The sequence below is a fragment of the Quercus robur genome, chromosome 11, assembly GCF_932294415.1.
Source record: "Quercus robur chromosome 11, dhQueRobu3.1, whole genome shotgun sequence".
NCBI classification, from domain to species: domain Eukaryota; kingdom Viridiplantae; phylum Streptophyta; class Magnoliopsida; order Fagales; family Fagaceae; genus Quercus; species Quercus robur.
In genome coordinates this window covers 27,138,685-27,163,574 of record NC_065544.1, presented here as the reverse complement: position 1 = coordinate 27,163,574, position 24,890 = coordinate 27,138,685, and the positions used below count along the sequence as shown (strand labels likewise).

Below are 24,890 nucleotides of genomic sequence, written 5' to 3'. Positions count from 1 at the left end.
GTGTGTGTATGTATGAATATTTTGTATGACTTATTTTGTTTTTATAATAATAGAAAGATAGAGGTTGAGATCAAATAATGCAGATTGTTGTTCACAAGGGATGTTACTCGGTATTACTTCTCAATTCTCATCATATCTCAAGGTTTTTCCATTTAAATATGCGTTGGTGATTACTTAAGCCTTAAATCTCAATGTATTATTCAAAATCCTTTTATTTTAGTTATATAGTCATCTACCATCTTCTATTCAATTATTATATATATATGTGTGTGTGTGTGTGTGTGTGTGATACCTTAGTCTCATACACAATATGCATTCATTATGTAACTTAAAAGTAAAATATTCATTTATTTTTATTATCTATTTTATCATTTAATTTTAATTAAATTAATAGTAATAAAAATGGTTTACATATGAATTTTGATCAAGCTGTGCATCGCATGGTGTTAGGAGCATTATGTGTTGCTGCTGATGGCATGAGGAATGAGGGTGCTTGGGCAACATTGGGCCAATCGCTTGACTTCATGTTTTCTCAACACACTCATGGCTCCTCATGCTTGACTAGTGATGTTCCTAAGGGCTTTTTGAGGGGGACTTTTCTAGTCTCCTTACTTGAGTTAGATCGATGAGCAGTGATGAGGGGCATAATGTGGAGGCACCTTGCTCCATATGATGCTCTAAGGCCATGGCAGAGGAGGGCCATGGTGGGTAGAGATGGTTGTGATGATGGGCAGCAGCAGGTGGTGCTGACCCTATGTGGTGGTGCATGGCATTAGTGGCTTAGTTGTGGGTTCCTTGTGTGTGGGCTTGGTGACTAGAGTGCAAGGCAGGGCTGGGCTACTGTGATGATTAAATGCTATGTGCAAGGCATTGGACTAGTGGGGGCTAGCTGAATGCATGGACAAATGCTAGTGAGTTAATGACAGTTACTTTGTATGCTGCATATAAGCATGCTGTGTGGGCTGTAGTGTTGATGGGAGGCCTTGAACATGGGGGAACATGTTGTATGGGCTGCTGGAGGATGGATAGAGGCCCCATGATCTGTTGAGACATGGGTTGTGCATGTGCAACATATGTAGTGGCAGTTACCAAACAGTTACTAAGCAGTTCCTAGCTTTCACAATAATCAAACCTGCTGTGTAGAGGCTAGAAACGTGGAGAGCAAGCCAAGACAACATCAGTTGAAGGTGTCCTAAGTTAGAACATAAGTGGAAGATTGTCCAAGACCCAGGCAGTAATTATAGCAGTTAATTCTATATATTTAAACTTAAGGCTGTTGGAGGTGTCAACAGCAAAGTGTATTTGGCCTTAGGAAATTTCTGTGTAATTCTCTAGGCTTGTAAAAAGGTTTTCTTTGTACTTGAGATTAAGTAATAAAGGTTGGAGGTGGGTTCTTTGTAAATATTGTGTGTGCTGTGTGTTTAAACATCTATTTATAATCTGTTATAAGTGTTATTACAGTGTGTATGATGTTAGCTGAGACTAAGTCAGAGACTTAAAGTCATTATAGGCAGAAAATTTGAGTAAAAAATTGACCTTTTGACACATGGGCATGATGCTAGTGTGTATATATATATATATGGGTTGGGTTCATATGTGTGTGCATATATATATATATATATATATATATATTTATATATCTATGAGTTGAGTTCAAGATCTATCACTTTAAATAAGACTTATACCACCTAATAACTGAAAATCCTCAGTCGAACCCAACCATCTATATATATATATATATATATATATCTATCTTCGAGGGCCGATGAGCAGCCACTGCCAATGATACGTAGCCTTCATTATCAGAATGGGAAATCAGACGACGTTTGCTAGGTAACTCACTCTAATCTTCCACGACAGTATTGGGACGTTTTACTGATGTGGGCTTCAGCAGATTAGAAATTGCCCTTCTGGCCAGAACGTTTCAGTCTTTTCCATGTACTAGTCTGGAGTGGAAATACACTAGAGTAGAGATAGCAGAATTTGTTTTATCTCCACGTACAGGAGCGTGGACCAGAGTTGGGGAGGAGGGGTGGGGGGTGGCACGTGACTTTGAGTGGGATATGCTTAAAAAGGATTATGATGATCAAGGATATATAGGCATATCAGGTTCAGAGTTTGAATTAAGTCCACTCATATAATTTCTCCATTACCAACCCGATCGAGATTCATTCCTTTCCTTTCCTGCTGCTGCTGAGTGTTTAAAAGGCTAGTTTCAAGAAAAATTCAAATGAGAAAAAATTGTTACTAAAATAAAAGATCCAAGGAGAAAAGATTGCGGTTCCAATTCACAACCAGAAAGTCTAAGGACTATTCATTGACTCTCTGGCCACCGTTCGTGGAGGAGCGAGATCCATTTCCGTTGTCGAAAGGCGAGCTTGGACTTGGCGGCGAAACTCGGAAGGCTACAGAAGAAGAGTAAGGTCCAGAAGATTTGCACGCTTCTCCTCCCGGTGAATTGCGTCTCCGCCCTTTGCAGACCGCTTTGGTAAGCAAAAGGCAATCCGATTTTTTCAATTTTCCTTTTTGATTTTATCATCTTACATTTTTCAATCCAGTCTTGCTATTTTATATAAACATGTTTGGGAATGATCAAAACCCAATTAAATAGTATATTTAAGAGAATCACGATTTTTTTTTTTTTTTTTTGTTAATTTCACAAATACCCACTAGCACAAAATAACTGAGCATTCGTTAGATTTCATCTTGAGCATGTATTAACTGAAACAAAAGGCTTCAATATGCTAAAAGATAGGCCAACCCCATCACCTGTTCGACAAAATGTCTTAGTGAAATTATAATCTTCTTGGTTAAATTTTGTGTCTGTTTTGTGAAAGTCCTGCGTTTTTGTTTGGATAATTTATTGTTTCTTTTCATGCCAATCCAGAATGAGATTTGTTTTGCTGATAGTTTATTGGGTTTTTGTTGATTATGCCAACTTGGTTTAAATGAAGTAAGATGGCATCAGTTTCTTTTATTTGTTAGTATGTGTTTGATTATTTTAGGATACAAACAAGTTTAGGAAGTAAGCCAACTTTAATTTTGTAAAATTTTGCTTTCTAAAGTACAAATAGTGATTTATCATGTTAAATTTATAGTTTATTTGATTATTTATCATGTTTTTTTGTTAGTTTGTTTCTATGTTTCTAATTTGTGGTTTGATTCAAATTTTTGGATTAATCTTCTTAAATTTAATTATAATCTTGAAATTAAATTTAATTACTTGGGCCATTTTAATTACTTATTCATGTGAAGATGTAAACAGACTGATTTCACTGTCAGAGTACTCTCTTCAATGTGTCATATTGCAAAAGCAATAGCAAATAACATGTGGACTTTGTATTAGGAACTCAAGGTTAAGCGGGACTTGCAAAGACTTTTGGCCTCCCTTTTTTTTTTTTTTTTCTTTTTTTGAGCAAAGACTTTCGGCCTCATTTAATATGCTTGTATTGTGAGCTTTAGATGCTATTAGTTTAGAAATAAATGTAAGAGCTCAGTTTGAATGTCAAGCAGTATCTTGGATAGCCAAAGGCACACAAATGGTTAGGGATAGCAGCATTCACTTATATTTGCCTCTTAATTTAAATCTCATTTTTCATAATTGCTAATTAGCATGTTACATTTTCATATTAAAAAAATAATCATTTTATTTTAAAAAATTAAAAATCGCCTTCAATTAAAATATAGAAATAACACAAGCATTTGTTAGATTTCATTTTCAATAATTTTTAGGTGCATAGCAGGGGTTAGCGACTAGTATCTCTAGCACCGGTATCCCTTGTGAAACGTATCCTTTTCTTCCATAGTTTTAGGCTTTTAACCTCTGTCTCTGTCTATGTCTCTCTTACGCACACACTGCTGTGTGAGCACTCATCACTATCGAGCTCCTTTGCAACCCGTTTACAGTTCCAATCGAGCGATGGTAAGTCTGTTTCTCTTCATTCTTACTGGATTTCCTTTTTTTTTTCTTTGCTGGGTTTTCCTTATTTTCCTTGAATTTCATTCCAGTTGGGTCATTTAACTTTTGTGGTTTCGATTAAAATTTTATTTGGAATAATTATAAGCTCTGTTTGCTGATAATTTACTTGTAAAAGATGAGAAACTTGTCATTGCTGCTTAAAATTTAATTTGCTTCATTTTCATTTATCTTCTTTATGTGACCTATTGATATGTCTTAGTGATTTGGTGAGATGCATTGGGTTAGCTAATGTGGTGTTATATGTTTCAGCTGAAAATTTAAGTCCTTGAAATTTAAAGTGATCACTTTTACTCCTTAGATGACGTGACCAAACTAAAAAATGAGATGTCATCACTCCATAGGGATTAAAGGTGATCACTTTAAGTGTGTTTTTGGGACTAAAATCGATGACTTTAAGATTTTTAGGGACTAAAAGCAGTCACTTTAAACTTTTGAGACTAATATTGCTCATAGACTAAAGTTTAGGGTCCAATAGTGTATTTTGCTGTATTTTTTTATTGGACAAATTCGTGATACAATTATTTATCTTTAGCTGTGTTCCCCAATCATTTTCAAAATTTTCAGTTGGGGAACCAGAAGAGTTAGCTGTATTTTGGTTGGGGAATTCTAAAAGATGAATTTAGGACGAAGGTGTCGTTCAATGGATAAGTATATTGTCTTTCCTCGTAACAGTAATAATTTGTTGTGACTCCTTACAAATGTATAAAAATCTTGAAATTTTATTCCTATTGCATCATAATTGAAATCTCTATCTTGTGAAGTTCACCTACGTCTACATTGCCACTTTATTAATGCTAGGTGGTATTTTAATTATGTCGACCGCGAGTTTTTTTTTTTTTTTAATAATTAAATTATGCTGACCATTTGTGATTTGTAATAAATTTCTTTCACATATTTCAAATTGCAGGATTCATTCCTTAGACCAGAACAGAAGAAGCTAGAGCCACCACTAACAACCAAGTAAAAGAAAGGCGTTGAACAGTTGGTATTCAAAGTGATTTGAGGCTGTACCAAGGTCTGTTTTGGTGAGTATGTTTGTTAAGAAAGCTAAACTCTTGGTTGCAGTTTTTTTATATGCATTTTTTCAAGTAATGAAATGGGCTTAACATAAGTGTGAATTTTTTTTTTTTGGATAAGTAGCATAATGGAGGCTGTGGATTGGGAAAATTCTTCAGGAGTATCAAGTGATACTGAGGAATATTTGCAAGATACAAAATATGAGGATGATGAGGAACTCCATTTTACATCTGGGTTTATATCGAAGTTGCAGTTTAGGTATGGAATTTTTCATAAAATTGACTCTTTATGATATTATAAATATTCCCCACCCCCCCCCCCCCCCCCCCAACCCCTCTCCCCACGGCGGTGTAACTTTGGGTTATGGCTACAATTTTCAGGAAAGATAAATCCAGGGCTCATTGGATTAACGAAATGGGAATGGCTGAGGTTGTAGAAAACAAGGGTAAACTGTGGAGGACGATGGGAGTAGTTCGTAGTGGCAAGATTTATTACTCAATTGAGGAAACTTTGTATGTGAAATGACATTTTTTTTATCTCTTATTGTTTCTTGGTTTTTCTTTCAAAGGAATTAATGAATAAGTTAATTATTTGTTTTTGGTGATATTATGAAACCCAGTATTTACAAATCTAGAGCTAAATATATCTTACTGTTCTTTATTCATAGTGTCTTTTATTGTCACTTATTTATCTTGGTATCTTTATTTGAGGGACACTTAATTTTCTGAAGAATCCTTTGCTAATTAAACATTCCATATTGTAAAGCAGAGCTGGACTTATATGGTTGTCCCCAAAAAATATGACTTTTGAATTTTTTTTGAGCAGATTAGTTTGAAATTTCATATTGTATCTTCGGTAAGAGATTATGGATTACCCTGTATAAAAGTTGAAGGACAAAGAGGTATCAGAGAGATACTTCAAACAATGCTTTTCAATAACTGAAATTTCAACCTTATCCATAGTTTTAAGCGACACTTGCAAAATTATACATAGTGTTGTAAGTGAAAGGTAGTATTAGGTAAGTAACCGATAAAAGCGATTATTTTTTTTATAAATATATTTCTTTATAAGTTTTTGAAAAGAAGTAACTATGTATTTGTGTCCTTTTTCATTATATGTTGAGATGGAATCATTTGTGAAGTGTAACTTCTTACTTTTGTAGGTTTTTGATGGAAATAGGCTCATTGCTTCTCTTGGATGACAATGGTACAAGTCTTTCATTAAATGATATATATGCAAAGGTTAGTGGAGGTTCTTGGGAGCTATTTGAGGTTTATAGGCACTTGAAATCTCTTGGTTACATTGTTGGGCGGCATGGCATTGCTTGGTCTATTAAGGGTGCTAAGAGTAACTGTCAATCTGTTTCTCTTCAATGCTCTCCACAAAGCAGTGAAGTGGTAAACTTAGAATCAGAAGATGAGAGTTCCATTGTTGGATCATTTAATAATATGCATGTTAATGAAGCAAGGCCAGTTTTTGATGTCTATCTCCCAGATAGCAAGTTTAGAAAATCTTCTCCGGGCGATCCAGGCTTTGTGATCTGCTTAACTAGGTAATTGTATTTGGTAGCTCCTAAGAATGAGTAACCTTCTCTTATTGGTGGTTGATTGCAAATTGTTATTTATCTTATTATCATATGAAATGTGCTTTTATATTAAAGCACTTTATAGGATAAACCACTTTCTTTTTCAGATTATCTTTTGCTGAAAAAATATAATTGCAACAATCCTATTGTTAGCTTCTAGTTTTTGATATCTTGAGGAATTTGTTGGGAAAGGATTTACAGCATATGCATCCAGATTTTATGTTTTTCTTATGTATATACAAATATGTTATTTTATATAAACTCCATCTGTGTCAGTGCTTAGTGTTGTATAGTTTGCTCATAACCAGTCATAAACCCAAAAAAATGAGCAGGTTTGTGGTAAATTGATGGCCATCATAAAATGAAGTCACGTAATTAATCAGATTTCTGCCCCTAGACTTTGACTTAGGTGGGGGTTTGCTTTAGAATAGGTATTAAGTTCATATTTTACCAATTGGAGAAAAGGAATTCTGTACTTTGTTTTTAATTTTAGAAATGTATTAACTTACTCATTTACTAGGCATGAAAGAATAGTTCTCTATTAGTTTCTATGGAAATTAATTGTTGTTCAATTTTTGGATGCTGTACTAGTTAGTATGATTTTTTTTTGTTTATTACTTATTAGTATATTTTAAAATGTCATGTTTTCCAATTTTGTTTTTTGACAATCTTAGAAACGTGGGTAGAAGGCTTTTTTGTCTTTTATAATCACATACTTGTGTTAGTATAATGTGAAACATGCATATAATTCCTGTTTGTAACATTTTTGAAATATGAGACACAAAAAATAACCACGTTATGGTAGGATTTTTCAACTCTTGACTATCAAACATTTGTTTTTGTTTTTCAATTAGTATGAAGATAATATCTATTAACGTCTAAAGAGGGTGAAATTGAAAAGGCTCCAACAGTTCTCCCAGAAAATTTCTATATCTTCGTTTACAATCATATTTTAATGATTTAATTACTCCCTTCTTGGTTATCAACCACTTTAATTTCTATTACTTGGTTTAAAATCGTATTTAAATTTTAAGTGGAAATTGGCATTCTGCAAAGATAGACTTATAATCTCTGAAAAGTATTAAGTAATAATCCCCAAAGTAAAGTAATTTTTGGTTGAAGAAGATCAGTAAAATTTGGTATTATATTTCATTAATCCATCAAAACTTGTTCTCTTCAGTTGCTTTGAAAGAGATCTATGACTTATTTATTGATATGCATATCTGGTCAAAAAGTTTTTGAATCTTTTATGCTTGCCTTCTCTTGCAGGGGTGATCTACCATCCATAGCAGATATTGAAGTCCTTGAGAGGCAATGTGGGGCCATTCCTTTGCGGTTTTGTCATGTAGAGTATGGGCGAGTCAGTTTCTTTTCCTTTAATGAAGAGAAGCTTCCTATCCTGCCCTGACTATTTGGAGTGGTAACAGTTCTGTACTCCATGTTTAAATGCTACTTTGCAAAGATATGAAGAGCTTTATGTACATACTAGGAGTCACAAATATTATAAGCAAGATGTGTAGATCAACATTTATTTTTATAGAAATTGATTTTGCAAAAAATTGTGCAATTTTTGGGCACAGTTTATCTATGTACAGGCTGGGTTTCAATTTTATATACATAACTATAATGTTTGCTAATAATGGGTGAAGTTTCTTGTTTTTATGTTGTTTGATCTCTGTTAGGGAATTATATAGAAATGCAAGATAGTTTAAGCCACCAAGGAAAATTTATCAAACACCTTGCAAAATCTTATTTATTTTTTTGAATTTTATAAAGAGATTTGCTTTCAATAATAGTTTATTATAGTTGGTAAATCATCAGATAGTTATTAAACAATGCTCTTTTAGTCAATAAATCTCACTTTAAGGAACACTACCTTATTATAGTTGGTATTAGAGTTTATTCTCAGATATATTATTCGGTCAGTTAGCTTTTAAAATTTATTTTCTTCTGAGATTTACGATTTTATGGCAGCTGTACTATTAAGTCCGAATTGTTTTCTTCATTAAGAAAATATAACTCTGAGTTGATTCAGATTTGACAAGATCCGTGCACTTAGCAGGCTTAGAGCATTTCCTTTAATCTCTGAAACAGCTTAGAGACTAGCTGTAAAATGGTTTTTAATAAACTTCATTGTTGAAAAACATTCAAGTTTCTTTCATTTTTTAGGTGCAATTATTATAGATGGTTGTAACTTGCACCTATTTTAGCATGGTCACTACAGAGTATCCAGGCAAGTAATGTTTGAGTCATTTGCTTAATTATAGACTATTTGAACTTCTACTCTTCCAACTGAATTTCACCATTTCTTCAATGAAAAACCTGTCCAATCGTATGAGCAATGACCTGATACCTTATCCGTTTTCCTCAACTCACCCCTTCAAATGTCATCAATATATATACTCATGGCCTTTCCAATTGTTGATGAGGTCATACTTCTTCCATACAAGCTTGTTTACTTAACAACTAGACAAACTTTGAGCAATTCAGACACCAGTAGAGCATTCCTAGGAGTCTAACTGCATTGGCCATTACTACAACTGGCATTTCTCTCCTACAACGCACTGCCAATTATTCCCACTCCTTACACTTTATTCTCAAATTGTTATATTTAAGCTCTCCTGGCTTTTCCAATAATATCTTCATCTCCTAACTCCTAGAGGAAGTGAGGTACTCTGTTTCTTTTTTGTTCTAATCCAGTTGCAACTTCTTTAATCTGTTGATCTACAAATTTGTGGTTCCAAAGATGATATATGAAACAGAGCGAAGTGAACCAAAATTCTCAGAGATTGTGGATAGACAAAAAAGGAATAAATCTAAGAATCAACATCTAGGGTTGCTTGGAGTTAGTATCAAGCATAAAAACATACCTAAAACTTGGGAGTCAGTTCTTAGGATTGCTTGAAATCAACACTAATCTATTGGGGGAAAATTTCAAAAAAAAATTATTACTCAAGCAAAACGAAACATTAATAAATCCTGGGGTTTTAAACAGGGTTTTCAAGTTACATTAAGAAAGGACAGAAAATAACTGCATAATAAAAATAAAAAACTTCATAATCAAGTGACTATAGAAAATAAATCATTGTCAATGAAAATAGAAACAACTTAAATTTTAGCCTAAAAAGTCTCGATGTTCATTAGCACCAATCAAAATTATTAGGTCGAACTTTTGTGTTGTTTTGTCTAATCTCTTCAAGCTTTCATCTTGGCCATTTGATCTTGCTTGATTGCAAATATTTGTTAGGTGTATTGGTCCTGATTACCCCTGCTTATTTCAATGATCCATTCTTTCTATTTCAAGGTCAAATTAAAAAAAAAAAAAAGTTTGAAGGTCAAACTAGGTTGTCTTTTTTCTTTTTTGGTAGAATAAGTAGGTCTTCTTCAATTGTATTTGGTGTAGAAATTTAGCTTTAAATTTTATGAATTATATTGAATTATAAATTCCATGTTCTAGAGGGTGAGGGTGACTGAATCATCCTTAAGAAGGTTAAATACCCTTTGGTATTTCAGCTTTTATATCGAAAAGGTTTTCTCAGCCTTTTGTTCATTGAAATAGTAAGCAAAGATGGAGATTCTTTTGAAATTAGCTATATAAATAACTTACGCTGATGATAATGAATAATAATAATTTTTTTGGCTGCAGGGGATATTGCGTGTAAGAATTCAATGAGTTGGCAAAAAATGTAAAAAGGGTTCAAACGGCGGTTGCAGATGTGTGGTGTGGCACTATGGTTGGGACAAGAGAGGGTCATGGAACTAGATAATTTAGGTGGTGTCAAGAAGGCTCAAGCCAAGCCATGTACATGAAGCTTGATGTGGTGATTCTCGATTTGGGTTCTTTTCTCGGCCGGATGATATGAAAATTCTGTGCCTTTATTTTAGGTGCTTCTACACATGATCATCGCAAAGCCACCACATGGCATCAGGGTACCGTCATGTCAGCTCTAGCCATGTCAGTGTACCACTTTGTGTCGCCTGTGCCCGGAGGTTGTTAGAGATATATGATGTTGTAGATCCATGTACTTTTAAAAAAGTCAAATTAATCATAGGATTAGCCTAGGGTCTTCTAGTAAATAAACCCTATATTGAGATCATTATACATGAGTTCAATAGTATTGACGTAGCCTTCAAGGGTTTTTGCCTATGGGTATGGTCTGTTGGGCCAAACAACTTTTAAGCTTGTTTCTACTTTTCTTTTTTTCTCTCATCAACTCAATTCCTCTCAACTTTAACATGGAAGAAAAAAAAGGTGCTTCTATTTTGGTTAGTCCTTTCATAGCTGGAAAACTTGTTATGAGAACCTATTCATGTTCGACCTTGTCGAATTAGTGATTTTATTTGCTACTTTCTCCTTCTAGTCTTACTATATGACCTTCTATACGTTCGACTTGTTAATGGTTAAAAACTACATTGATTTTTACATGATGTTAAATGGCTAATTGTTTCTTACACATCAGTTTAAGGTTGTATCCCATGTTTATAACTTTATATATTGGTAAAAATCATGAGAAGGAATGTAGCCATTGGTGCCATCCTTGAAAACACAAAAACATGGCATGGTTTATAGTTTTTGTTCTGGAACACGAGTTTTTTCATTGTCCATAAGTGGACTTTTATAAAGGGTTTATCTATGATCACAGCCTGTTATGATTAGACAATTTCTAAGGGCTGAATTTAACCATGCGGTTAGCTTATCAATTTTCAATTATTACATTGAACTTATAAAGTTTGGAATAAAATAAAATCGTTATGATTTTATTCAAAATAAATGTTTTTCTCACGTGATAAGACAATTCCTAAGGGTTGAAATGACTTGTGATTGGCCTTGTCACATTTCAATTCACAAGTGAAATTATTCAATAGTGATTGCTCATTTCTCTCTCACATGAATGATTGGTCTTACCATGTATAATAAGATTATAAAAATTATTTAATACTCCAAAGTTAGTGGCCCATCCTCTCACATGAATGATGTGTCCTACGTAGGACCTATGACCTATCATTCATGTGAGAGGAATAAGCAATAAGTATTGAATAAGTATTGTGGGCATTAAATTTTTTCATGTTTATCATCAAATATAAACACATTAATTTCTTGATGATAGGGTAAAACTTATGTGTAAACACACAACTAAATTAAGGAAAAAGTTAATCGATGCTCTAAAAACATTGGATTAGGAATATTTTTAGAAACTTTTTATGAGAAAAGAAAAAAAGTAATTAATTTTTTTGACAGTTTTTTTATATTTTCCATAAAAGTGATATTAAAAGTTTTCCAAATTTTTTTTTTAACAAATACCCTAAGAGAATTCCGGATTACCCTTGAATTAAATATGGTCGTCATTAAAAAAATATACATTATTTATGCTTCATTGGTAAATGTCATCATGTATTTGAATTTAATTAGGAAACTTAATATACAATATCTAACCAACTATACCGTTATTCCTAATTGTGATAGGTTTAATATCAATAGCATTGAATTTGTGTCACATGTTTATGATAACAGCTACAGGAATAGTAGCTAAAAAAGGAATAGTTAGGAAATTGATTGGAGAAATTAAAAATTAATGCTAATAAATAAGAATTCAAACTTGAACATAAATGTGATACTAAATAAATGCATTTATTTCCTTCCATTGAAGCTCCTTTAACCTTTACCCAAAAAAAAAAAAAAAAAAAAAAAAGCTCCTTTAACACATGATAAAAGGGGATGTGAAGATTTATTAAATTATTAAGTGCTGATTTAAAAGTCGATGACACAATTCTTTGGGTGCACCGCAGTCCAGTTTGGTAGGTTAAGAGTTGTGTAGCCTTCAACCCTAGGAGAGCCCATATAAATAGATCTCTTTCTCCTATTCACAAGGACAAACCAACAATATGCTCCCCTGGGAGGCAGCATCAATCAGCAGCCTTGGGTTGGGAGGCACAAAACCAAATCCCTAGTCCTGAGAATCCCACCCACCCCACTTCCGTGCTGTCCTCTGACCTTCCTATTTTTCTTTAGATTTCATACCAAGAGCATTGTTTAAAATTTTCTGTGTATTTTCGTCTATTTTATTTTAGTTTAAAAAACACCCACTCTTTAAACACACCCCCATCTCAGAATGTCTAATTTTTCTTCTCACACAGAAAGTTCCTTCCTTTTTGCATTGAAGGTCATTCCTTTTCAACAAGAGGCACAAGCAGCAGCAACAACAAAGATCAGTATCAAAGAAAAGTGAAGAGAAGAAGAAGAAAAAGCAGAGCAGAGACATCCCAATAATATCTTTCTTACTTTGTTCTCACTCACTCTCTCTCATCTTTCTTTTCAATTTTTAGCTCCAAATCTAACTCAAAGCTTGTTCCTTTTTCAGCTATCAACAAAGCACACAGACAAGACCAGGAGTAAAAGCAGAATATACACAAAAGAGGGTAATATCCATTCTTTTCTTAAGTGTTTGCTAGTTCTACCTAAGCTTTAGGTATCTAGTGTATTTTTATTTCTACATGTACACAAGACACAGAGCACACAAGCTACCATTTTTACACACAACTCGTGTTCACAAGCATTACATAAAACAAACATACACATCCATAGCAAAACCATCACATGAACACAGCACACACACATGACACATCCAGCCATAGAAAACCTGAAGCCTCGAAATCCCAACACAAAAACATAGCCACACCCAAGCCAAAAATCCAACCTTTTGAACACCCAAAACTCGAAACAAAAATCCTTTCTTTCTTAACACCCCCAAACCCAAATCAAAATCCCTTCTTTTTCCAAATCATTAAACCCCAAAAAATAAAAACCAAATCCCCAAACCCACAAACAGGCAGGCAATAAAAAGAGAAACTTTCGGCCATAAATCAAAGAACAACAGCAGAAAAATAAAAAGATTAGAGAGTTAGAGACTCGGGAGAGAGAGCCAGGATAGAAAGGGAGAGAGCCACGGTGTTGGTGGCTTGCGTTGAGCTTTGAAGCTCCGGCCGTGGAGGTCGTGGGTTTGATTCAGAGATGGAGAGAAGAGAGAGAGGGAGAGAGGCTTAAGGCTTAATCTGATTTGGGTTTACCGTTTAAGTTTAAGATAGAAATAGAAAGAAAAGGCCTAGGAGAAAAGATAAGATGCTGAGGTGGCGTTCTGTCATTGGTCCATAGATATTTCTTTTAATAGTTTAAGTGAAGTTTGGGTTTGGACCGGATTGGACCCATTTAGGCTCAATCCGAATTCCTCTAAGCTCCAGCCCACATTAAAGTTTAGCTTCACCCAGATCCAATCTAAAAATTCACACTCACAAGCCCACCAGCCTTTTAAAAATCATAGTCAAGCCAAGCCCAAAAATCAAGCTCCTTTTTAAATCCATTCCACCACAAGGGCCCAATCCGGATCCACAAGTCAAGCATGTTTCAAAAATTATAAACCAACCCAAACCTTTTTCAAATTACATTTTGACTTTTTAACTTTCACAAAATTAATCTTTTAACCCTAAAACTTTCCAAAATTAAACTTTCAACCCCAAAGCCTTTCGTAAAATTAAACTTTTAACCTGAAGCTTTTCCAAAATACATTTCAACCCCAAATCTTTTCTGAATTGCAATTTGACCCCAAATTTTTTTCCAAATTCATTGTGATCTGAAACTTTCCAAAATTACAATCTGACCCAAAACTTTTCCAAATTATATTTCAACCTTGAAACTTTTTGAAATCACAAATTGACCTCAAACTTCCAAAAGTTCATCTTTAACCATTGTTTTGCCAAAATAAAAAGATTTCTTCAAGATTAATAATTTGTCAATGACGTTGTTTCAGCATCTCTTAGAAATCTAATATTTATTTTCTTGTCATTTCTTTGTGTCTCTTGCATGAGATAAGATACTTTGGGAAAAGGATTCGCAAAATTGCAATTAGTATGCTATGCTTTGGAACAAGGTTAGCTATACTTAATTCCTTATGTAATTTACATTCCTAGCGATGCCATGCTATCATATACTTAGTACATATTGTTATAAAATAAATAGTTCATATGCCCTTGCATTTAGATATTGTCATGCATCCATATGTCATCCTAGGATAAATACATGCCATCTCATGATGGATATGTGTCACTTCTCACATGTCATCTTAGGATAGATACATGTGATGTATTCACATGTCACCCTAGGGTAGATTATACATGTCATTATTGTGTCATCTTAGGATAGATCCCTATATACATGTCATCTTAGGAAGGATTCCTATATACATGTCATGCATTCACATGTCACCTTAGGATAGATACATGTCATTACCCACATGTCATTCTAGGATACATTACATGTCATTCTTATACATGCCATCTTAGGATAGATACATGTCATTTCTTACATGTCATACATTCACATGTCATACTAGAATAGATTGTACATTTCATTCATTTACATCCCATCCTAGGATAAGTTTGATCATTGTTTCATTTTTCAAATGTACATGAATATCATTTTAAAACCAAATGTCAAGTATTTTAGTTGTTATTTAAATGGTGAGTTTTAAAATTAAATTCGAAATGAGGTCTTATCCTTTTAGATAGGTGTTGTGGGGTGCCTAACACCTTTTCCTCATGTAACCTAGCTTCTGAATCCATGTCTTCTGGATTGAGATATCCTTTTCATGGTTTTAAAAACCGGACCAAACTAGTCAGTTCGGCCAGTTCAACCGACAATCGGGCACTAGTCCGATTTGAAAAAACCCCCTGAAATGGATAAAAAATTGAGAACTGGATGCAGAAACAATTTTGCCCCCGATCCAGTTTTTAAAACCATGATCTTTTTATTTTCTAGTTTAGCTTAAGAGCCCTAGGGTCTTAGTTAAAATTAGGAAATAAATTTAATTAGACTTAGGTGACCAATTACACCTTAGAATCTCAATGGTTGGTGGCGACTACTACGGTTTGTACTCTCTCCCAAGTGTAACCCTTTGATTTGATTCCACGTATCTCAAAATCTAGGGTGGAGTAGTTGTTAGGAGTTTTTGGAGCTCGAATTCAGTTTGTTTGTTTCGTTCTAATGTTCTCTTTTCTATCCATTCCTGATTAGTTGCGGTTGAGGGAGGAAGAGGAAGATGGTGTGTGTGTGTGAGAGAGAGAGAGAGAGAGAGAGAGAGAGAGAGAGCCAATTTAACGTGAAAAGTGAGAGGCAAAGGAAGAAGAAGAAGGAAAAATAGGGTTTACATTAAGTGAGTTAGAAATGATGTCATTTCATTTAAGTTTCTTTTCTTTTCTTTCTTTTTCTTCTTTTTTTTTCTTTTTTTTTTTAAAATTTTTAAATTTGATACAAAACGATATCATTTTGGACCAATTAAAATTTTTTAATATTCAGTTCAAAACGGCATCAGTTTGGTATCTAAATTAAAAAAAGAAAAAAGAAAAGAAAAAAGTGGAACGACGTCGTTTTAGTTAAAATTGAGAAATCGTTTTAGTATCTCCTTTCTCTCTCGTTCGCCTCTCCTCTCTCTAGGGTGGAGTAGTCGTTAGGAGTTTTTGGAGCTCGAATTCAATTTTTTTTGTTTCGTTCTACTGTTCTCTTTTTTATCCATTCTCGATTACTTGCTATGGCCAAGAAGGATTCGGTGAAATCTAAGGGGTTGAGGGAGGAAGATGAAGATGGTGAAAGAGAAATATTGTTTTTTTGGAAGTTGTGTGAACTATTATTCATTGAATGATAGAGATTAAAAGTCATTAATTAGACTTTTAATATGTCACTGAATTGTGTTTGTGTGCCAACTATATCAATGTAAATTTCATATCACCCTGATTCAAATATGTACGTCTTTGGAGGCGTTAATTCGCTTCTTTTACCTCCATATCGGGTAACAACCTTACCTTCATCTCTAAATCTGATAACAACAACAATCAACTTTTATAGTAGGGAAGATCCTAGTCTTGATCTTAACAATTCTATTACTAGTATAAAAAGTAGGGTAGGTATTGAGCCATGAATATTCTTAGACGCAACCCTCACATAGCCGTGCTGAACGGTAAAATATATGTGTGGTGTGGTGTCCATCCTAATTATTATCCAGAAACTTTTGGCTAGATGAAGGTTTTTAGGTCACTCATTACAACATGTTACCGTTTGAAAAATCCTCCTGATAAGATTGACCCCACTCAATTAGATCTACTGTACTCCTCACCAAAATGAAAATTCCCATTGTTGCTACCTGTGTGGATCACGTTTCATGTAAATTTCATTACTTTGACTTTACCAAATATAAGTTGAAGATAGGAGAATTGGGGTTGGGATGTGTCGACAGTAGTTACAAGAGAACTAACCGTTGGTGGTACTCTATATTGGCTGTATACTTCTTCTCTTCCTCATTGATGTTGTCGGTGTCATATTTGCATCAAATGAATAGACTTGGAAACTCATGTACAATTCTATGGACAACTTGATACTTATAGGGTTTATGATCAAAACACTGATAACAGTGAGTAATTTTATCAATCCACAATATTTTTTTAATCTAAGTGATTAGAAATTTTGCCTTGTCTTTTACACTTTTATCCCAAAAATTGGCACTGCTAAGCTATACATATTTTACCACTTCATCCTCATCATTTCCCATAACGGGAATGAAAATTTGAAATTTTCAATTGTGTCCTACCCATGGTCTGAATTTACCTATTCTGGATTGTTTGTTGAGGTAAGTTATTTCCATGTTTCACTCGATACCCCTTTCCTTATATGGTGTTTAGGCTAATCACTTACAAGTAACAACAAACATGAATGTGTATTTAGTCTTTGCATAACTTGATCTTACAAAGCTTAGTTAAAATTGAGAAATCGTTTTAGTATCTCCTTTTTCTCTCATCCGCCTCTCCTTTCTCTTTCTCTAAGCTTTTGTAAGATCAAATTATGCAAAGACTAGATTACTTTATAGTGCTTAGCCTAAACAATAGATAAGGAAAGGAGCATACAGAAAAACATGGAGAAAACTTACTGCAACAAACAATCCCGAATAGGCAGAAACATATTGCATTCCTACCATTAGTAGGACACAATTGAAATTTTCAAATCTTCATTTCTGTTATGGGAGATGTCAAGGATGAGCCGGTGAAGTATGTATGGCTTAGCAGTGCCCTTTTTAAGGATGAAAATATAAAAGAAAATGCAGAAGTTTTGATCAATTAGATTAAGAAAACATTGTGGATTCACATGATAAAATTCCTCGCTAGTGTCAATGATGCTCTGATCATAAACCCTATGAGTATTGAGCTGTCCATAGAGCTATAAACGAGTTTTCAAGTCTATTCCTTCGATGTGAATATGATGTTTATAGCATCGGTGAGGAAGAGGAGAAGTATTCAGCCAATACAGAGTATTACTAACTGCTAGTACTCTCGTAACTTCCATTGCCACAACCCAACCTCAATCCTCCATCTTCCACTTATATTTGGTCAAGTCAAAGTAATAGATTTTATATGAAACGCAATCCACAAAAGTAGCTACAATGAGAATTTGCTTTTTGGCGAGGAGTACAGTAGTTTGTAAATCTAATTGAGTGGTAGGTCAATCTTATCATGAGGATTTTTCAAACGGTACCATGTTGCAATGAGTGGCCTGAAAACCTATATCCATCTAGAAGTTTATGGATAATAATCAAGATGGAAACCGCCTCACACATATATTTTACCGTCCAGCACAGTTGTGTGAGGGTTGCATCTAGGAATATTTATGTCTCCAATACCAACCCTACTCTTCAGACCAGTAAGAGGATGGTTAAGATCAAGACTAAGAACTTCTCTACTATAAAAGTTAATTATTGTTGTTATTGGATTTGGAGGTGAAGTAAGGGCTATTACCCGATGCGGAGGTAAAGAAAGCGGATTAAAACCACCAAAGACGTACAAATTTGAATTAAGGATGATATGAAACTTACATTGATATGGTTGACACACATAACACTCAATTCGATGGCATATTAAGAGCTTGATTAAAGACTTTTAATCTCTATCATTCAAAGAATGATAGTTCTAGTATCTTCCAGCAAAACAATATTTCTCTTTCACCTTCTTCCCTCAACCGTTTAGACTTCGCCGAATCTGTCTTGACCATAGCAACTAATCGGGAATGGATAGACAAATAGAACAACGGCAAGCAACAAACAAATTGAATTTGAGCTCCAAAAACTCCTAACTATTACTCCATCCTAAATTTTGAGATAAGTGTAATCAAATTAAAGGGTTACATTTGATAGAGTACAAACCGTAGGAGAGAAGAGAATAGCAGAACATAAAAACATCAAAAGGAAAACCCTAGAGACAAAGAGTGGGGATTAGATGAGGAAGGTAATAAATCTCTTATTATATACTACATGAGAGATAAGGTTAATTTTAAGCTTAAAGGGTAAGATGTTTGTGTCTAGAAATGTATTTACACTTAAAGGGAGTGGGGGACTGTTTTGTCTTTTCGTTCACACTTTTTCGCAATAGATATAGAGAACACAGAAAGAGAGTCTAGAAAGTAAGAAAGACTAGTATGAGGAGATTTCCAACGAAAATCCAGGGACTGCCGGCAAAATCGAGGGATTGCTATCTAGTCAACTCAAGCACATAGAGAAAATAAAGAAAGGGGAGAGGAAGTATAGAGAAACTAGAAGTAGAAAATCAAGGATTTTTTAGCTGTTCTTCCATCACAACTCGCACGATGTAATAGAATCTGAGAAAGGAGGGGACCATTCTATAGCATTCTAAGCATAAACTCGGAAACTAGATAAATAAGTTTTTGGCCCTTCAGTCGTTAGAGCTCTTGCAAGTATTTCAAACCCCTTTCTTTTTTTATTTATTTATTAAATTTATTAGATTTTTCTAGTTTTCCAGTTGATTGCAATATATGACTTTTCGTTTACTTGATTGATAAATGACAATATTCCTTGTTGCCTAGGTCGTTGGAGGAAAGAAGGGGAAAGGAAAATTCAAAAGCAATTGCTTTTTAAAGGAAGAGGTGTAAATCTGGTTGCAACTAGCTAAAAATTGAAATTTCAAGTGCATTAACAAGCTTTGTGAAAATGTCAGAGTGGCCTTTTTTTTTTTTGGTTATTTGTTTGTGCTTTCTCATGGAATTGCATGTTTTCAAACACGCATATTTGAACTTGGTTGCTTTAAATTTTGCTTACTTTGTTCTCTCTTTGTGGGAGATTACGGTGTATAGACATGGAATTTAGACTAAAAAGTTTAGTTTCAACCATTGAAAATGCTCTTAACTACCATTTCAATTTGTTTTGCAATACCAATGTTGATCATGTCAATTTTAAAATCATTCAAGAAGCCTGCACTTTCCCAATACCTGTAGGCTATAATTTCTTTCAAGTTGCCATCGTCTTAAACTGGTATAGCTAAAAATTTCAAGCCAAATCTTGATTTCTTGTCATGGCTTGAAATTTAATCAATATGTACATTTGTTAAAGTTAACATTTTTCCAACGGAAAAAATGAAAAGAAAAAAGTTGAGTCTTTCTTTTCTCTTCCGCATCCTTTTCTGAGCCAGATTAGATACTGATACCTGGGCAGCTTTACCTGTGGTTTGATCCCAAAAACAATGATGTGAACAAAGAAGCAAGACATCTGAATCATCTGATAAGTTTTGCAGGGCACAGAGATTCAATGGCTTGTCCGGACTCATTTGAGTGAGTTCAGAGCAGATGCACACCCAGAAATTTGACCGGGAAAGAAGGATGCAGTGGCAATCTGGGTTCAGGACTCCATGCACTAGTGCTTACCTGGTGTCCCTAACACATGGATTGATATCTTTTAGGAACTGATCCGTCATCACCTGGGGATAAAGGGATGAACATTTAAAAGGATGCATCAATTAAAAAAAAAAAATGAAAAAAGCTTTTCCGTGCACATCAGTGGACTAAGATCTAAGGAGTACTAGGGTAAATGTGCTGCCAGACGCAACCTGAATAGAGTTTTGAATGACATTAGGGCCTTTTGATGGGAAAAAGACTGCTTCTTGTTTTATTGTGGCAGGAAGTGACAAGATCCAGGTGTCCAATTATAACAACAAAGTAGTGTTTGAGTTCTTACTTCATATTGTCTTGTGATTTGTCTTCTAATCTTTTTGCATTCATTTTCGTTTGAGGATGTTTTATTTTTATTTCTTGGGGGTGATATTGAAGGCTCGATATGGACATTCAATATGGTTTTTTTACTTATTTAATCACTTTTTATTTTTATTTTTTATACTTATTGTATGATAGGACACAATAAGGCTAACCTCTATAAAAGTTGGAAATTTGTGCACTGCGTGTGACATTTTTATGATATATTGAACTTTATTGGACCAGAACAAGAAGCAAGAATTCAATGCACCTAATATTTGGATACAGGATTTCATGATTGATCACTTTGGCATTGTCTTCTGTAGTTTATTAACGCCTGTAGTTTCTGTTTTGGGGTTGATTTTAGATTTTGGAGTTCAAATTAGTAGCTCTTATAAGGCCAGTGTTTCCAAACGTGTCCATAGAATATTAGAATGCACAGTATCATTCAATGCGCCCATCACGTAGTATGGCCAAAATTATAGAGAACAAAGAGAAAAAATCCTATAGCGGAATGAGGGATTTTTTTCCCCACTCGAATAAAGACTAGTACTTTTTTTTCTTTTTGGATAGTGAACTTGTGCATAATTTCATTAACCTGGGCAACTAGCCAACCATCTTACATCAAAAGCAATTTGAGTCTCAATAACTGGGGGAGTATCCTCCACCCATATTACACTCTCAGATATAAACCATTTCTTGCCATCAAATGAGCTGCTTGGTTACAATTTCTTCGAACATGGGTTGCTTTCCACGCAGAGAAGTTTAAGGTCCATTGTCTTGCTCTTGCAATGATGTTTTGAATTGTGCTTGGAGGAGATGTATGGCCTGCGAGGGCTGACATAACCGTCTGAGCATCTCCCTCAATGATGATGTGGCTAAGATCGAGATCCTTTGCCAACATGACACCTTCTTCCACCGCCTTTGCTTCAACTTCCAGCGCACCCAAGGGTAGTTCAAGTTTTTTGCTCATGGCCCTCATCAACTGACCCTTATCATTCCTAATCACAACTCCAATGCCACAGCTATTGATCTCCTTGAATACTGCTTCGTCGACATTAACCTTGTACCAACCGGACAAAGGAGGTGTCCAGTAATGTCTCCTGGAATTGGATTCCTGACTCATTGTGGAGTTAAACATATGGAATTCCTCAACCACAGTTTTTGCCTCCCTTGCTATTGCCTTTGTTGGTTTTCCCTTCCCTTCGTACTTGACTGAATTCCTGTTTTTCCAAAGGCACCAAGCCATGGTAGCAAAGATTTCCCAATCCACCTCACTTTGAACATCTCTCAACCTCCAAACCACATCAATAAAGTCACGCTGGGGGTTCTGAAACTTTGGGAGATTGAGCCTAGTTTCCTTCCAAACGTTAGCTGCAAACACGCAATCCCAAAGAATGTGACCCGAAGACTCAGGTTTGCCATAAACTACACATTTATCCTCTGTGGCCACTTTTCTGAGTTTGAGGTTGTAATTTGTTGGAAGAATACTTTTACGTGCCCTCCACATAAATTGTTTTACTCTATTTTGACATTGCAATCCCCAAATGGACCCCACAGCTCACTCATCTTTTTGCTGTTTGATGTACTTCTCCTGTCAGCTTTATTATGGCCTTCCAGCAACCATTTACGAGCTACATGATAAGCACTTCTTACAGTGAAGTTTTCGTTCTGGGTCCAAGCCCAAATCTGCGAGTCATCCGGTAGGTATGGGCTGATTGGAATGCTTAGTATCGCCTCCACGTCATGAGGGATGAAAATTTCCTTCACCGTTGGGATATCCCAGCCACCTGTTTAAGAGTTTATTAGGCTAGCAACTAGTTCACATGACGTGTCAGGGGGGCGAGGGCTACTGATTTTGAAAGATTCAGGAATTGGGATCCACTTGTCAGCCCAAATATTGACTTTTCTACCATTACCAATGTTCCAACGCAGACCTTTGCCAATCACCTCCTTAGCAGCCATCAGACTTCTCCAGGTGTACGACGGTTTGTGTCCAAGCTGAGCTTCCATAAAGTTGCTTTCGGCAAAATATTTTGCTTTGAGGACTTTATGGCTGAGAGAGTTTGGATTAGTGAGAATTCTCCAACCTTGCTTAGCCAACAAAGCAAGATTAAATGCCTTGAGGTCCTTGAACCCCATACCCCCTTCTACTTTTGGAGTGCACAATTTTTCCCATGCTACCCACACCATCTTTTTCTCTTTATTTCTTTGACCCCACCAAAAACCACTAACCATGGAATTCAATTCTTTGCATAAAGAGTCCGGGAGCCGGAAACAACTCATGGTATAAGTGGGAGTTGCTTGAGCAATAGCCTTAATTAGGATTTCCCGCCCTGCAGAATACAGGAGCTTTCCTTTCCACCCTGCAATTCTTCCCTTCTAAACATTGCCAATAATCCTTCCGCACAAAGGAGAAAAGGACAGGGGGAAATTGGATCCCCTTGTCTAATACCTCTTGAGGGTCTTATTGTGCCCTTTGGCTCACCATTGATGAGGATCGAGTAACACACTGTCGTCACGCACATCATCATTAAGGAGATCCATTTCTCATGGAAACCCATTTTTCGCATCATCCCCTCCAAGAAGGACCATTCAACCCAATCATACGCCTTGCTCATGTCTAATTTGATAGCCATCAAACCCTTTTTTCCTTTCCTCCTCTGGTCTATGCGGTGCATAGTTTCGAAGCAACTAGAACGTTGTCGGTAATCTGCCTCCCTGGAACAAAAGCACAACACTTTTGATACAATTTTATATACCACAATGCATAAGCTGATAGGTCTAAACTCAGTTATTTCTTGGGGGCATTTTACTTTTGGGATCAAACAAATATAAGTATTGTTGAGACCACCAGACATGATACTAGTTTTGAGGGTCTGGATAACACAGTTAATTACACTAGAGCCAACCACATCCCAATATTTTTTGAAAAAAGATTGGTGACATACCGTCCAGGCCGGGGGATTTAGTGGGATGCATTTACTTTAGAGCGCTCCAAACCTCATCTTCCTTGAACTCCCTGAGAAGGAAATCATTCATCTCATTGGATACTTGACTGTTCACTGCACTTAGGCTAGCCTCAAAGTCCTCGGGGTGGTCAGTGCTAAAAATGTTCGAGAAGTAATTTAGGATTATCTTTTCTACATCCTCAGGCTCGTCTTTCCACCAACCATCACCATCCTGCAACCCTTCAATCCTGTTTTTTCTATGCCTCTGGTTAGCTGTTGCATGAAAAAATTTCGTATTCCGGTCCCCGCTTTTTATCCAGAGTGCTCTCGACCTCTGTTTTCACATGATTTCCTCCCTGAAAAGAATCTCATTAATTTCCCTCTTAAGTGCTTGGATTTCCTTTGCTGTTTCATGGAGTTGGTTCAAGGATTCCAAATGTTAAAGGTGCCTTTGCTTCAATTTCAGCTCTCTGTTAACATTGCTAAAGACCCTCCGATTCCAAGTCTGGAGCTGAGATTGGCATTGCTTTAATCTATCCTGAAACGAAACCTTTGGGTTCCCATTCAACGGGTCCCATGCTGATTCTATCACCCCTCTACACCGCTCGTCTCTAGTCCACATTGCCTTAAAGAAGAACCGTTTCTTTATTGGTCTTGAAGGCTGTCTTTTCCTTAGCCATAAAGATAGAAGACAATGGTCCAATGTCGACATCGAACTGTGATAGACCTTGGCTTCAGGATATAACTCCAACCATTTCTCATTGGCAACCATTCGGTCCAGCTGTATAAGAGTTCTTTGCTCCCCCTCACGGCCATTGCACCATGTGAAACGCAGCCCTACAAAAGCCAGATCGGTGAGCCCGCACTTAGACAAACAATTCCTAAATCCTTCAATTTGCCAAAAGTCCCGCTCAAGCTAGCCAATTTTCTCATCCAAATGGGTGATTTCATTGAAATCCCCAAACACAATCCAAGGTAACTCACACTGATTACGTAAAGCTTCGAGAAGTTTCCAGGAAGTGTGTCTCATACCTGTATCGAGATGGCCGTAAAATCTTGTTGCTCGCCATGGTGGTTTCCCTCCCCCTTTGTGAATCACCACATCAATATGCGAGTGAGAGCAACTCTTAAACTCCACATTCGTTCCTTCTTTCCACAGTAGGGCCAGACCGCCGCTTCGTCCATCGCATGGCATAATGATTCCTTGGGTTAGATCAAGCTTACATTGAAGCCCTTTCATTTTGCTCATACTCGCTTTTGTCTCCACTAGGAAGACAAGGGTCGGATCGT

The 24,890-nt window shown here is 35.6% G+C and overlaps 2 protein-coding genes and 1 long non-coding RNA gene across 5 annotated transcripts; 2 read left to right on the top strand and 1 right to left on the bottom strand.

Moving 5' to 3' along the window:
* Positions 1-1,764: 1,764 nt before the first annotated feature.
* Positions 1,765-10,941, top strand: LOC126705780 (uncharacterized). 3 transcript variants are annotated; one of them, XM_050404977.1, is made up of 7 exons: positions 1,765-2,488; positions 4,887-5,004; positions 5,120-5,254; positions 5,377-5,508; positions 6,159-6,548; positions 7,851-8,001; positions 10,228-10,941. In XM_050404977.1, exons 3-6 carry the CDS (start codon positions 5,124-5,126, stop codon positions 7,987-7,989), a joined length of 792 nt encoding a protein of 263 aa, XP_050260934.1. In that variant the 5' UTR covers positions 1,765-2,488; positions 4,887-5,004; positions 5,120-5,123; the 3' UTR covers positions 7,990-8,001; positions 10,228-10,941. The 3 variants fall into 3 exon arrangements, with proteins under 3 accessions (XP_050260934.1, XP_050260935.1, XP_050260933.1); XM_050404978.1 differs by lacking the exon at positions 10,228-10,941 and adding an exon at positions 3,733-3,922 and having other exon boundaries at positions 7,851-8,246; XM_050404976.1 differs by lacking the exon at positions 10,228-10,941 and having other exon boundaries at positions 7,851-8,246.
* A 1,329-nt stretch (positions 10,942-12,270) lies between these two features.
* LOC126707583 (uncharacterized) lies at positions 12,271-20,784 on the top strand. Its single transcript, XR_007648990.1, has 2 exons — positions 12,271-14,503; positions 19,492-20,784. It is a non-coding gene; the product is annotated as an uncharacterized LOC126707583 (long non-coding RNA).
* Positions 20,785-21,322: 538 nt separating this feature from the next.
* Positions 21,323-22,159, bottom strand: LOC126704893 (uncharacterized). Its single transcript, XM_050403883.1, has one exon. The coding sequence runs from the start codon at positions 22,157-22,159 to the stop codon at positions 21,323-21,325; it is 837 nt and encodes a 278-aa protein (XP_050259840.1).
* Between the last annotated feature and the right edge of the window lie 2,731 nt (positions 22,160-24,890).

What these genes read in the sequence shown, in the direction of transcription:
- LOC126705780 (XM_050404977.1), top strand. Translation starts at nt 5,124, where the DNA reads ATGGAGGCTGTGGATTGGGAAAATTCTTCAGGAGTATCAAGTGATACT. An exon ending in ATATCGAAGTTGCAGTTTAG is followed by an intron (nt 5,255 to 5,376) that starts GTATGGAATTTT and finishes TACAATTTTCAG; the next exon opens with GAAAGATAAATCCAGGGCTC. An exon ending in TTTGTGATCTGCTTAACTAG is followed by an intron (nt 6,549 to 7,850) that starts GTAATTGTATTT and finishes CTTCTCTTGCAG; the next exon opens with GGGTGATCTACCATCCATAG.
- LOC126704893 (XM_050403883.1), bottom strand. Translation starts at nt 22,159, where the DNA reads ATGTGGAGGGCACGTAAAAGTATTCTTCCAACAAATTACAACCTCAAA.